At 43.3% G+C, this 13,442-nt stretch overlaps 1 protein-coding gene across 1 annotated transcript in view; it reads right to left on the bottom strand.

Moving 5' to 3' along the window:
* Positions 1-13,442, bottom strand: part of CENPE (centromere protein E) — a 77,789-nt gene that overhangs the window by 27,117 nt on the left and 37,230 nt on the right. The window contains exons 24-29 of the mRNA XM_045018536.1: positions 12,727-13,038; positions 12,366-12,524; positions 11,688-11,900; positions 5,589-5,747; positions 4,093-4,314; positions 2,075-2,233 (exon numbers count right to left, since the gene is read on the bottom strand). Coding sequence (XP_044874471.1) covers positions 2,075-2,233; positions 4,093-4,314; positions 5,589-5,747; positions 11,688-11,900; positions 12,366-12,524; positions 12,727-13,038 — 1,224 coding nt within the window. The remainder of the gene's footprint in view (positions 1-2,074; positions 2,234-4,092; positions 4,315-5,588; positions 5,748-11,687; positions 11,901-12,365; positions 12,525-12,726; positions 13,039-13,442) is intronic.

The raw sequence follows: 13,442 nt of genomic DNA, 5'->3' as shown, positions 1-13,442 counted from the left end.
AGAGAGAAGCTTTTGAGCTTATACAGAGCTATTCTTCAAGTCCTTCAGGTTCTGAAGTCAGTCCAATAAAAGATATTACCTTGTTGGGAGAGACTCAGACTTGACATGGCCCCCCCAATCATCTTGTATGCTCAGCCACCATAAACTAGAAAAAAAAATCTATAGTCAGGAAAATTTGGCCTTGGCTTAGGCAGATAAAACAAAATGCCAGCTGCAGCATTACTAACAGGGATAGATACAGTAAAGAAAAAAAAATCTTGAGTTTCAGCAATTTTTTTACTGGTGTCTGAGAGTTTCTTGGTAGAAGTTGCTTTTGAGGATAAGTAAAAATTATGAGGTTTTGCTGTTGCTAAGGAAATAGCCCATTACGGGTTATTTTGAGAAATTAGAGAGAATATTTTGAAAGAGCAGGTAGTCACGATCTACTGCTGATTAAGCATTCCTACCCTAAGAGTGCATCCCACCAACAAGTCATAAAAATAAGCAGATGTTGAGATGTTTTAACAAACTTTGAAAAATGCAAAAGATATATGAGTAGGCAGGTCCTAGGCATGTGAACCTCTGTATAGTCATATTATGTACAATAATTGATTAGTATTTTTGCATAGCTACATTTTGAGTAAAATAATTGGTTAAAGTATAAATAAAAAACTCATTTTAACTATACAAGAATCAGAAGAAAAGCTAGTTGGAATTTAACTCAGAGACAACTCAAGAACAAGCTGCTAGAACTTGGATAAGCTGCATGACACCATACTGTGCAGAAGCCGGAGCCCCAGACAATTCAATCCTGACTAGCCATCAGGAGAACTCCGTCTGCTTTATGGAGTGGTGATCATTAGAATGCTTGGTATGTGTATTCTGTTGATTAATTGCTAATAAATATAGATTAAGGGTATTACTGTGTGAAGGCTCTTTCACTGGGAAAAGGTCCCACTAACCCATAGAGGGCCACTGGGCCTAGGGAAATGGGAGGGGCCCAAAATTGTAACCACCTCACCCACCTTTTCTCTCTAGTAACCATGTTGGTTCCAGGGTCTAACACCACTGCATATTCTGAAGGAATGAAGTTTCAAAATCGAAAGGAAGGAGAAAAAGAGTCAGATACCCAAGTTCATGTTCAACTGTCTTGTACTGAACTGATTTCTTTTGGAGTGTTTCTCTCCTGTCCATTGTCCTAACAACAGCTGACCACTGACGAGCTAACCAGAAGATATCACCCTTGCTGAAGGATACAGATTCCACGTAGGAAGCTGCCAATTAGGTTTACTTCGCTACTGACAGAATGTCCTTACTTAGAGAAAAGTCAGTAACTTTTAACTCACAGCACCGTGACATTTTTACCTTTAAAAAGAATGAGTACTAAGTACTTCCTATCGCTTGTTCTATAAGGTCCTTTGGAAAAAAAAGTTCCCGTTTGAAGGAATGGATGCATCTTTGTGAGCATGACCACTGATGCACCAGCATCTGATTGCCTGCACTATAATTTACAGTTTTGTTATGCTTTTGTTCAATCTTAGTGTTATCTTTGAGGATGTAGTCAGAATAGAAACTACTAGATGATACAGGATGGAAGTCCTTAAACACCAGGAAGATATTTTCCCTGGGATTAGGGCCATTCTTTTGTCTGGTTTAATGTTAGACTATTTTTTGTCCTCTCTCTGGACAGAGTTATTTATATTTTTATATAGGGCTAAGAAGCATAAAAATGAAAGTTTTAATTTTTGTGCTTCTTAACCAAGTTCTGATAGTTCATGTCATCTGGGGGTGACATCTCAATCACTTTCATGACAGACTGACAGCAAACTCAGGATTTGGATCTTCCTATAGGAGCAAGCAGGAAGAGGAGCAAAGGTATCAGGATTAAGACAGTTGTGAGGCAGATATTCAGGAGTGCTCAGCATCCAGCCAGCTCCCATTGTCCTGAAAACATGCCAAGGACTTTTGAACCTCGCCCATAAGAAGTTATTAGCACTAGCAAAGATGATCAAAAAGCTAGTACGTTGTGTAATTGTTCTTTATCCTGGAAAGGAAAGGTAGGCAGTAGTCCTTGCTGTCTTGCTACAGTACTTGCCTTCTCTTTAAGTTGTGTTGTTTCTTCTGTTAGTTTTTCTTCTGTCTTCAACAACTCCTTTTCTCTCTCTATCATCACATTCTTCTGGGCATCAACTTTCTCCTTCTGACATTTCAGCTCCTTCTGTAGATTTTCCATTTCTGCCTGAATTTTCACAGACTGAAACACAAGACATTACATCAGGGGTAGGCAACCTATGGTATGCGTGCCGAAGGTGGCATGCGAGCTGATTTTCAGTGGCACTCACACTCCCCGGATCCTGGCCACCAGTCCGGGGGCTCTGCATTTTAATTTAATTTTAAATGAAGCTTCTTAAACATTTTACAAACCTTATTTATTTTACATACAACAATAGTTTAGTTCTATATTATAGACTTGTATAAAGAGACCTTCTACAAACATTAAAATGTATTACTGGCACGCGAAACCGTAAATTAAAGTGAATAAATGCAGATTTTGCACATCACTTCTGAAAGGTTGCCGACCCGTGCATTACACGATGATACTTAATAAGAGACTTTGCTGTATTCTATCAAATTGGAACTATAAAAAAGATGTAAGCACAACTGCTCAAGGGTTCTAAAAGAGAACATAGCAGACTTAATGGGTATCTGAAAGCCATGAAAATTCAGTTTATCCTCTATTGATACCTCCCACCTCTAAGGATTCCAAAAGGACACGGTGGCTCTCTTTCTGGAAATGTAATCCTTGCCAACTGACTCTTGGCCAGGATCAGGATGGGGGGAGGGATAGCTCAGTGGTTTGAGCATTGGCCTGCTAAACCCAGGATTGTGAGTTCAATCCTTAAGGGGGCCACTTAGGGATCTGGGGCAAAAATCAGTACTTGGTCCTGCTAGTGAAGGCAGGGGGCTGGACTTGATGACCTTTCAAGGTCCCTTCCAGTTCTAGGAGATAAGAATAATAATAATAATTGGAGATATACCTAACTTCAAAAGGCAAATAAGAATACGGATGTACAATTAAAACAAACTAGTAAATTTGGGTACTAGGAGGTTGCTTTTCAGATGGTTTTCTGAATATAATCAGAAGAGATCGCTGAGTCCATGCTCAGTGACCACAGCAAGAATTTTCTCAAGCTCAACGTTCTAACGCTGGGTAAGTAGCAAAGAGTCTTGCACCAGTACACTTCATGGAACAGGTACGTATGTACTTACAATTGTTGTTCTATTAAGATCAACATCTGAATGGAAGAATAATTTGATTACTTGGGTCTGTGCATTTGCACCTGTTGTGTGTACAAAAGTATCTCGGAGCTTTAAAGCTTGAAGCCATTAAGATCCATCAGGAGTTCTACTCTGCTACCCTACTGAAATACTCGGGCTACTCCAATTCCCCATTAAAATCAGTGATTCCAGTTAAGTCTTTGGTAAGTTTACCTAAAACTTATTTCTGACCAGAGTTTAGTGAACTTATAGAAAATTGCTTGTTATTTTGCTTTCATTAACTTCAGAATCTGATTTTCATCACATGCAAGGTAAAGCCTTTCACTAATACCTGCTTCCAGACAAGGTAGGATTGATGAAGCCAGATACAACACAATTACAGATAAAACAAAGCAGTATCTGCTGCGTACATATGCTGTCCTTTGAGAGATCATGGCATTGTTTTACTTCTAATATTAGAGGGGGGAAAACGTGTTGCCAATTGGTTTCCTTCCTGGGACTAACCTCTCCCCTAATCCAACTCAACCTGGACTGAATTATCCAGGAGCTCAAATCTCCTGTTACTATTAAACATGGATTGTTCTACACAGTTGTATTCAAAGTTAAACGCAGAATCACTGTTGTTATATCTTGTTATAGAAACTAAATGTGTACTTCTACTGTTGTAAGAACATCAAATCTGGATTGCCCTCTGGTGAGCAAAACACAACCTATGGTAATTGGGGGAGTGATCCTGGCCAAGAGTCAGTTTCAGGAATTCAACTGTAAAGCAGTTTAAACCACTCTGAACATTTGCAAGTAATTTTAAGTCCCTAAGAGAGGTTTGATACGTACCCTCTCTTTGTTTTCCTCTATGTCCATCTTTAACTGGTCTCTTTCTGTTCTAACACATGCTAGAATTTGCTGAAACTCATCTCTCTCTTGAGTAACTGAAGAGATCTCCTGCAGCTGTGGACATATACGTTCATTCATTGTTTGTTCAATACGTTCTTTTTCTGCTAGTAGTTTGTCATGTTCACAGGAAACAAGAGTCAGGTTTTCAGATAGTTGAATGACCTAAAAGGAAAACAAGAATCGGAATGATCATCAAGGGTATAGCACACAAAGAAGCTTCTGTAAATTCTGTGATTACTTTAAGTAAAAAAAGGTTTTTTTCGACCTAATATACCGATTCTGTTACGAAAAATCCATGTTTGGTGCACACTTCATAGGAATGATCTACCAATAAGTTCATTGGTTTGTTACCAATAGTGTTTTTTATACCATATGAGATTTCCTTTATTATTAAACTTTGATAGTAAAACAAAGCAACGTTTGACAGATTTCATCACAGCCTAATAAAAGTTTTCAATAGGATTCATTTGAGTAGTTTATAGGTGAAAAAATCAACAGTCTAATTTTATGGCCACATGAAAGTGGTTTATAGTTAGGCTTAGAAAAATTCAATTTTTATTTTTTATATTGACAGAAGTTTATTTTAAGCATTTGTTCAATTTTTACTGATTTAAATTGTCATAGTTTCAGGAAATCGTGGGGTATGTGTCAGACAATAGTGCGGAGGATCAGACAGTTATTTAATGACAGACGTCAAGATTCAAAAAGCTAAATCTTTATAAGCATTAAAAACCAAGTTGCCAACATCACGTCAAAATATACAAAGTAAATATCCTTAAATCAAAGTAATAAGTTCTCAAGCAGCATTCATTTTACTTTGCTTAGCTGTAAATTTTGATTGACGTTTTTTGTTGGTTTGTGTGTGAAATAGATGTTTACTGACATTTACTGATAAATACCTAATCCATCCAAGCCTATTTATAGTTTTACACGCTACTGTCAGGCATATTACAATAGATGTACACATCAATTTAATAAGCTCCTAGAAACTTGAGATTTTCTATGATAGCCTTAGCGTTTGAGGCTCAAAAAGGACTTTTTAAAATAGTTTAAAGAATGTTTACTAATATGTAGGCATTTGATCCAGAACTACATCAAAAGATTTCCTCCAGATAGTTTAAGAAAAAAAAAATCTAAGCCGTGTCATACATATTAAGGGTGAAATCCGGGCCCTTAGTGAAGTCATATGGAGCCACAATTTCACCCCAAAATTTAGTTACACTTATTTACTACAATTCCTACTCAATTTGTAGCTGTGAAGTTAGTTATATTAGGTTTTCATTGCCCTTTAGTACCATGTTAGGCAAAGACATATTTTAGTGAAGTTACAAACTGAAATTAAGATTCCACAGATCATAAATTTGCTAAATACAAGTCTGCAGAGAACACAGAAGGCAGTGTTAAACAAATTTTTAATATGATAAGTTACATCTTACCTTCTGCTTAAGATCATTAATTGTTTTCCCTAGCGTCTCTTGAACTTTGGAGAGCTGAGTTTCCTTCTCTGAAATATTTCCTTTTAACTCCTCGATAATTTCCTGATGCTGTTTGAGAGAGCTATAAGCATTTTTCAGTTCTTCCTGCATCTCTGCATTCTTTAAGCAAAGGACATGAAAAAAAGATTTGTTGAAAGTGAACATTAAGTGTCTCTTCAAAAAAACCCATACTATGCCAATGTTCATAAAGATAAAAGAATTAAAGTAATAGTTTTAAAATTGGACTACATTTCTTACTATTGTAATTGGTTCCTGGATAGTCTCTCTGAGCTGGTCCCTCTCTATTTGGTGAGTCTCTTGTGTTTTCAGATCATCTCTTTCCTATGCTACAGTTTTTGTTTCCTGACAATCATGAAGTTTGAGCGCTCTGAAAACTCTTTTCTAGATTCACGGGTTTTCAATTCCTCCGTTTCATGCAGCCTCTTCTGAATGCCTCTACTCTTCCTTCAAGCCAATTATTTGTTCCTGCTGAGTAGACTTTTGTTGCAGCTGTTGGATTTGTTTGATTTTTTTTTTTAATTCGAAAAGAAAAGTCAAAGCAATTCTTTAACAACTTATTTGGAGAGGTCGAAGACTACAATATTTGCATATTGGATGGACTATTTAACTTTCATTTATGGCACTGAATGTGACAATGCCAGAGTCAACATTTTGAATCTCTTAAAGATATTAAATCTTCATTGCCATTTATTTGTCTTAATGGAGTCAAGACATTTATTCATAAAACAGGTAAGTTTTTCTATTATGACAACTGTTTCGTAACGGAAGAATCTAAAATTACAATTTTTAAAAACATGTTGGCTGGTTTGCATTTCTGGTAATACTATATCCACATTTACATCTCTCAGAGATGGATATGATATAGATGGCATCTCATTCACATCCACTTATACTTTACTGTAGAGAAGATGAGTAATAAAGGACAAGTTACCAGTTGGCGTTCGAGATGTGCTGCTCATGTCTATTCCACAGTAGGTGTGCGTGCTCGCCATGTGCACCGGTGCCGGAAGTTTTTTCCCTTAGCAGTACCCATACTGGGGGAGCACCGCGGCGACCTCTGGAGTGGCACCTGTATATCACGCTATAAACGGGACTGTGCGCTCCCCCCACCCTTGGTTCCTTCTTGCCGGAAAACTCCGACAGTGGGGAAGGAGGGTGGGGTGTGGAATAGACATGAGCAACACATCTCGAAGAACGCCAGTTACAGAACAGGTAACTGTCCTTTCTTCTTTTAGTGATTGCACATGTGTATTCCACAGTAGGTGATTCCAAGCTATACCTGTTAGAGGTGGGTAGGAGTTCACGATAGCCCGGGACGGAGTACTGCCTTGCCGAACCCGGCGTCATCCCCAGACTTGGAGACGATCGCATAATGCGAAGTGAACGTGTGAACTGAGGCCCAAGTGGCCGCTCTACAAATGTCTTGGATAGGGACATGGGCTACATAGCCAGCTGATGAGGCCTGAGCTCTCGTTGAGTGTGCCCTAACGATCGGTGGCGGGGAAACCCATCAGATCATAGCACGTGCGTATACACAAGGTAATCCAGAGGGAAAGACGCTGGGTGGAGATGGGTTGCCCCTTCACTTGCTCAGCCGAGGCAACAAAAAGCTGTGAGGATTTCCGGAACGGTTTGGTCCGATCCAGGTAAAAGGCTAGCACTCTACATACATTGAGCGTGTGGAGGCGGCGTTCCTCGTTAGAGGAATGGGGCTTAGGACAGAGCACGGGGAGAAAGATGCTCTGATCCACATGGAAGGCGGAGACCACCTTCGGGAGGAACGCCGGGTGTGGGTGAAGCTGGACTTTATCCCTGTGGAAGACCGTACAGGGGGGTTCCGAGGTCAAGGCCCTGAGTTCCGAGACACGGTGGGCCAACGTGATTGCCACAAGAAAGGCCATCTTTCATGAGAGGTGAGACCAGGAACACATGGCCGGGGTTCAAAGGGAGGACCTGTGAGTCGAGACAAAACAAGGTTCAGGTCCCATTGCGGCACAGGGGGTCTCGCGTACGGGAATGAGCGGTCAAGGCCCCTAAGGAAACGGGAGGTCAGAGTGGGAGAAGACCGGGTGCCCTTGCACCGGCGGGTGGAAGGCTGATAAGGCCGCCAGGTGTACCCTGACAGAGGCGGGTGTCAGTCCTTGTGTCCTAAGGGACAGGAGGTAGTCCAGGATAAGCTGGAGAGGCGCGGAGGAGAGGTAGACTCCCCACTCACTCACCCACTTGGAGAACTTGGACCACTTTGCCATGTACGTCCGGCGTGTGGATGATTTCCTACTTTCCAGGAGGATCCGCCTTACCTGCTCCGAACATCTGCCCTCCTTCACGTCTAGCCACGGAGCAACCACGCTGTCAGGTGGAGCTCGGCTAGGTTGGGATGGAGGAGGTGGCCCCCATTTCCTCAGCCTGCAGCTGAAGGCTGGATGCCACTCGCTTTAGCAGGTCTTGGTGTGCCTTAAAATCCTCCTGAGCAATTGGTGGCGGTAGCACCGTTATGGTGTCATCCGGTGCCGGGAAAGAGCCAGTGCGGAGCCTCTGCATGGGCCTCGATCGGTACGGGGCGGCCGAGCCCCAGATCAGAGTCTGGGCGCGGGTCCGCCGACTCGTGGCCTGCTGATCTCTCTCTTAGGCGGCCGGACGAGGCTGATGGAGTCTGAGACGCTCTGGCGACCGAGCGGGCTCCCATCTGGGCGGGCATCGGAGGCCACGGTGCCCACCGACACTACTGTCCCTACCACAGGGCCCCTTGCCACTGACCCCGCTGAGGGCCCGGTGGCGGTAGTTGTCCTGGCTGAGCCGCGCAGGCCGAGGATGGGTTGCTGGGTGCCGAGGTCCCCGTCGAGTGCATGGTCTCACGGGAACGGTATGAGCAGTGGTGCCTGCGATGCCGCCTCTCTTGGGACCTGGACCTCAAAGTTGAGGAATGGTACCCCCCCGAAGAGCTGCTTTGATACCCATGACAGCATCACAAGCGGAATCTCGAGCACGATGTCTAGTTGAGCGGGAACTGGAACGAGACGACGATGTCTATCCCGTCGAGACATCGCAGAGGGAAACGTTCCCGGCGCCTCTCTTGATGCCGATGCTCACTGGCAGGTAGCCCAGAGGATTCCAGAGACTCCCGTCTGGGTGGCGACTGGGACGGTCTGGTCGGCGTCGAGGGAGGGCGCGAGCTGCCGGATGACCTGTCGCTGTGTGCCGAATGGTGCAGGGAACTGCGACCCGCAGGAGAGGTTTGATGGGCCCTCAATGAGGGTTTGCCCCGGGACCAAGGACCCATCACCGGTTGCGCGCCTGGAACTGGGAGACTCGTAATGTTTTTCACGGCCTGCATAGCCTCTGGCGTCCGTACTGGTGGAGATGTGCACGCGGATGGCGACGCTCAACACAAGTCGGAGGCCTTGAGCCCGGGGGGGACCGTGGGCTGCCCGACGCGGGACCAGCCTCTCTCTTTCCTTGTCTCGGCGCCGCTGTGAGGTAGGACCCTTTCCCTGCTTCTTGGAGGGGGAACTGTGCCGGCTAATAGAGGGTGCCTCGCTACGTACCGACGGAGAGGCGGCGGGAGTTGGGGCTAATGCTGATTCCATCAAGACAGCATGGAGTCTAATGCCTCTCTCCTTCTTGGTCCACGGCTTGAATGACCTGCAGATCTTACAACGTTCGCTGATGTGAGTCTCACCCAAACAGTGGAGACACTCAGCGTGCAGGTCACTCCTAGGCATAGAACGGCGACAAGAGTCGCATGACTTGAAGCCTGGGGCTCGGGGCGTGCCCTGAACCCACTCTAACAACTGAAGTAACAATTCCACGAATGGTACCCACTAAGGATGAGTAAAAAGGCTGCAGCAGAGCTGGAGCAAAAAGTTCCAACTACCTTCACTGGCGACAAGAAGGAACTGAGGGTGGAGGGAGCGTGTGGTCCCCCTTATAGCGCGATACACAAGCGCCACTCCAAGGGTCGCTGCGGTGCTGCCCCAATACAGGTACTGCTAAGGGAAAAACTTCCGGCACTGGTGCACGTGGCGATCACGCACACCTACTGTGGAATACACATGAGCAACCACTCGAAGAAGAAGAAGAATCGATTTATTGATGAAACAGTTTAGTTTTCTAAGGTCTAGAACGGGGCAAAAAAATCCACCAGTCTTTTGGGATCCAAGAAGTACCCAGAATACAATCTTTTCCCCATGATCTGGCTGGGGACCTCCTCTGTTGCTCTGTTTCAGAGACCAAACTTTGTGAAGCAATATGTTCTTATGAGTTGGGTCACAAAAGGGACAGAAGAGGTGGGTTGGGAAAGTGGAGGGAGGTGAATTGGATAACATACCCCTCCATTACTGTGCTGAGCAGCCACCTGTCTATCTTTCCAAGAACTTTCAAAGAGGGATAGGGGCTCCCCAAAGGAAGAAAAGAGATATGGTCAGGGTACTGTCCTCAACTGATCAAAATTATTGCTTCAAAGTCAAAAAATGTCTAGTGAGTATTGCCTGCTGAAGATGATGCTGACTGGTGACATCAAGGAGGTCTGGACTGTCTCTTGCCAGTGTCCAGTGACCTCTGCTGAAAGGAAGATCTCAAGTAAGGTTGAGGTCCAAACCGTTTCCTCTTTGTTGCTGGGGTGCAGACCCCCAATAGATGGAGTCACCTGGGAGATTTTAAGGTGCGTATGGTGTCATCTGTTTTCTGAGATAAGACCCTTCAAAAGGGAAAATCTTCAGCTGTATATTGCCAAAGGTGCTTTGAAATTGTAGCTCGAGCATTGAAGCCTACGAAGGTGGGTGTACTTCAGAAGCATCCAACAAAACCAATGAACAAGGTGGCTGGAATGTCAGAGAGGAGATTGGAACTGGCAGTGCAGCATCAAGGACTGAACTGTTCCTAAAAATGTTGAGGGCACTGACGGTGCTGCCAGTGCCAAATGCATTGCAGCTGCCATTGCAGGTGCAACAGTGGAGGGTCCAGTAAGGTAAGGCACAGAATATCCATGGCATTCAGTAAGGACTGGGGAGTCAGAGGCACTGAGATAAGTAGGTGTTCAAATGACATTGCCAGCTGTGCTGACAGCATCTTGATCAGGGGTGCTGAACAGGGACCTCGTAAAAGGTGAAGACACCAGTCTCAACAGCCCCCGAAGAAGGCAAAGTATATGGTATTGCCCCAGGTGGAACTGGTGAGTGCCTATGCCTATGAGAGGCTTTGATACTGCACCAAAGGACTTGCTGGAAGCCTTCTTATGAAGTGAAGGCTGGGATTTCGATTGCCTGTCAGAGTTGGAAGGATGCTTGGGACACTTTGAGGAGGTCACTGAAGAGGACAATCGTCTCCAGATTTGTGCTTTGAATCCAGAGCAGCTGCAGGGGCACTCTTGAGTTAGTCTTCTCATGATCAGGGTCCAGTTCTGAAGACGGATGAGTTGCCCACTTCATAAGAGGAACTTTGAGGTGGAAATCCCTCTGTTTTTAAATTATGATAGGGAAGGAGGTACAAATAAGGCCTATCTCCCTCACATGCTCCTCACCCAGACAAATTAAGCAGCCTCTGTGCCTATCTGTGACAAAGGCCACACACATGGGCATGCTGCTTAAAGACTGGGGATTTTTTCCATACCAAACCCACAAGACTACCTAAACTAACTTTGCTAACTTATACTATTGAACTAACTATACACCAAAAACAAGATTAATTGAAAGCTGGTGAACCAATGTCAATAGTTACTGGGAGTGCCAACTCTCACCATGAGCAGTGAGAAAAAACAGAGGGAGGTAGCAGACATGTCCCTTTTATGCCCTTGCCTCAGCACATGAGCAGAGAAGAGGCCTAGTGGAACTGCTGGTAAAACTGATGGAATTGGGCACATGTACACCTATACTGGAACGTATATGTGCACAATTACTTGGAGAACAGTTAACTCCTTTAGAAGGAGCAAAGGGTCTTGTGTTTTGAATGCTGTTATTACTCTTCAAATAAGAGATTAAATAATATCAAATGCTGGCTAAATTGGAAAATAATTATTATGATATCAGACTTCTCAATAGTTACCGGTGAAGTGCATTCCTCACACTGTTTCTTTTCCACTTGCAGACTCTCCAACTTTTGCAGCAACACAGTCTTTTCTTGGGTAAGAGACAAGATTTGTTCTTGTAGCAAAGGAAGTTGATCACTTTCTTCCTGGTGTTTAATATTAACTTTTTCTTCAAGGAGTTGGTCTCTTTGTAAAGTGACTTGTTTTAGCTCCTCAGTCAGCTGCAATATCTAAAAAGACAGGGTATCCAACAGGATAGCATTCATTCAAAGACTTAGAGAAAAAATTAAACATGAACGACATTTATTCATTCTGCTATTTAATTCCAAGGCAGGAATTTGACCCCCAACGAGTGATAAAAAGACCTGGACCACCCTTCTTTTACACGTCACTTGCTCAATCACCTTCCACAGCCTTACTTCACAATTTTGCTAACAGATGTCCTACTACTACATCGTTTGAAGACCTGATGATTTGAAGAACATGGGAAGAGCCAGAGGAGCAAATGGTAGAGTACAGCTCCTAGAGGGAGTTCCCTTCTTGATCCCAGTTACTGACTAGAAGGTTTCAAGGACAATGGTTAAGATGAGGAGATTGTGCAAGATAGGCATTGGTGGCCTATTTTCACAAATCTAAAATTTTAAACCAAGATGTGAATTGACAGTGTTATTTTCAAATTTGATTTGACATCTTACCTTGAGCTCTAGCTCACCAACAGTTTCTCCTACAGTATCTTGAACATTTAGAATCTCAGATCTTTTCTCTGAAATATCTTTCTCCAACTCCTCAACAGTCTTCTGATACTGCTTGATAGAGCTTTGCGCATTTCTCAGTTCTTCCTGTGCCAGGATGTTCTTTAGTACAATAGGAGAATTATACATGTCAAAATGAACTCATGTCACATCAGTAACTATTCTGTTGGAAGGGGTTTTATTACAGGTTCCTTTTCCATCTTATCCTCCACCATTCCTTATCTTTCAATACTATTTCTAGGCATTTCTATAGCATTCCCCACTGCTGCACAATTATTCACTTTGATTAACATGAGTTTCTTACCGTTGCAATTGTCTCCTGTATATCCTCCTTGAGTTGGTCTGTCTCATTTTGAAGGGTTTCTTGTTTTTGCTTTAGGTCATCTCTTTCCTGGATTAGAATTTTGATCTCTTCTTGACTTTCATGGAGTTTCTCAGCAATTGCCAGTTTCTCCATCCTCTCGGCCTCCATTCTAGATTCATTAGTTTTTGATTTCTCTTTTAGTTGCTTCATTTCACTCAACCTCTGCTGAGCTTGACTGAGCTCTTCTTTCACACCAAGAAGTTGTTCTTGCTCAGCAGTCTTTTCTTGCAATTCTTGGATCTTGCTGGAGAGCTTTAGATTGTAAGAAAGTCCAAGCATATTAAATTAGGTTATAAAGGAGAGTCAAATACTATGTTCAAACATTCTTCCCCAACCCTGTATGTATTTGCCTTTTAATAGAAAGCATAGCTTTCATTAACTGACAATTGTATCCCGTCCATCCTAGTTCCCGGATTCTTGCCCAATCTAAATAAAAATAGTGCATCATGCATCAGTTTCAGTGCCAGAAGTCCAAGATTTAGAGCATGGCGTATGGACACATTAGTCTGGTGAGCTTTTCAGGGCTATGTAGAAATTGCATCTATACATATCTTTATGCCAGTGACCATTCTTTTGGCCAAATTCCCCCTCTTTCTATCATTGCATACTTTTAGCAGTATAATATGATTATGGATTTTAGCCATAAAGGGCACTAA

This window comes from Mauremys mutica, chromosome 5 (assembly GCF_020497125.1).
Source record: "Mauremys mutica isolate MM-2020 ecotype Southern chromosome 5, ASM2049712v1, whole genome shotgun sequence".
Taxonomy (NCBI): Eukaryota; Metazoa; Chordata; order Testudines; family Geoemydidae; genus Mauremys; species Mauremys mutica.
The sequence above is the reverse complement of the archived record's forward strand: the minus strand, read 5'-3'. Positions and strand labels throughout refer to the sequence as shown.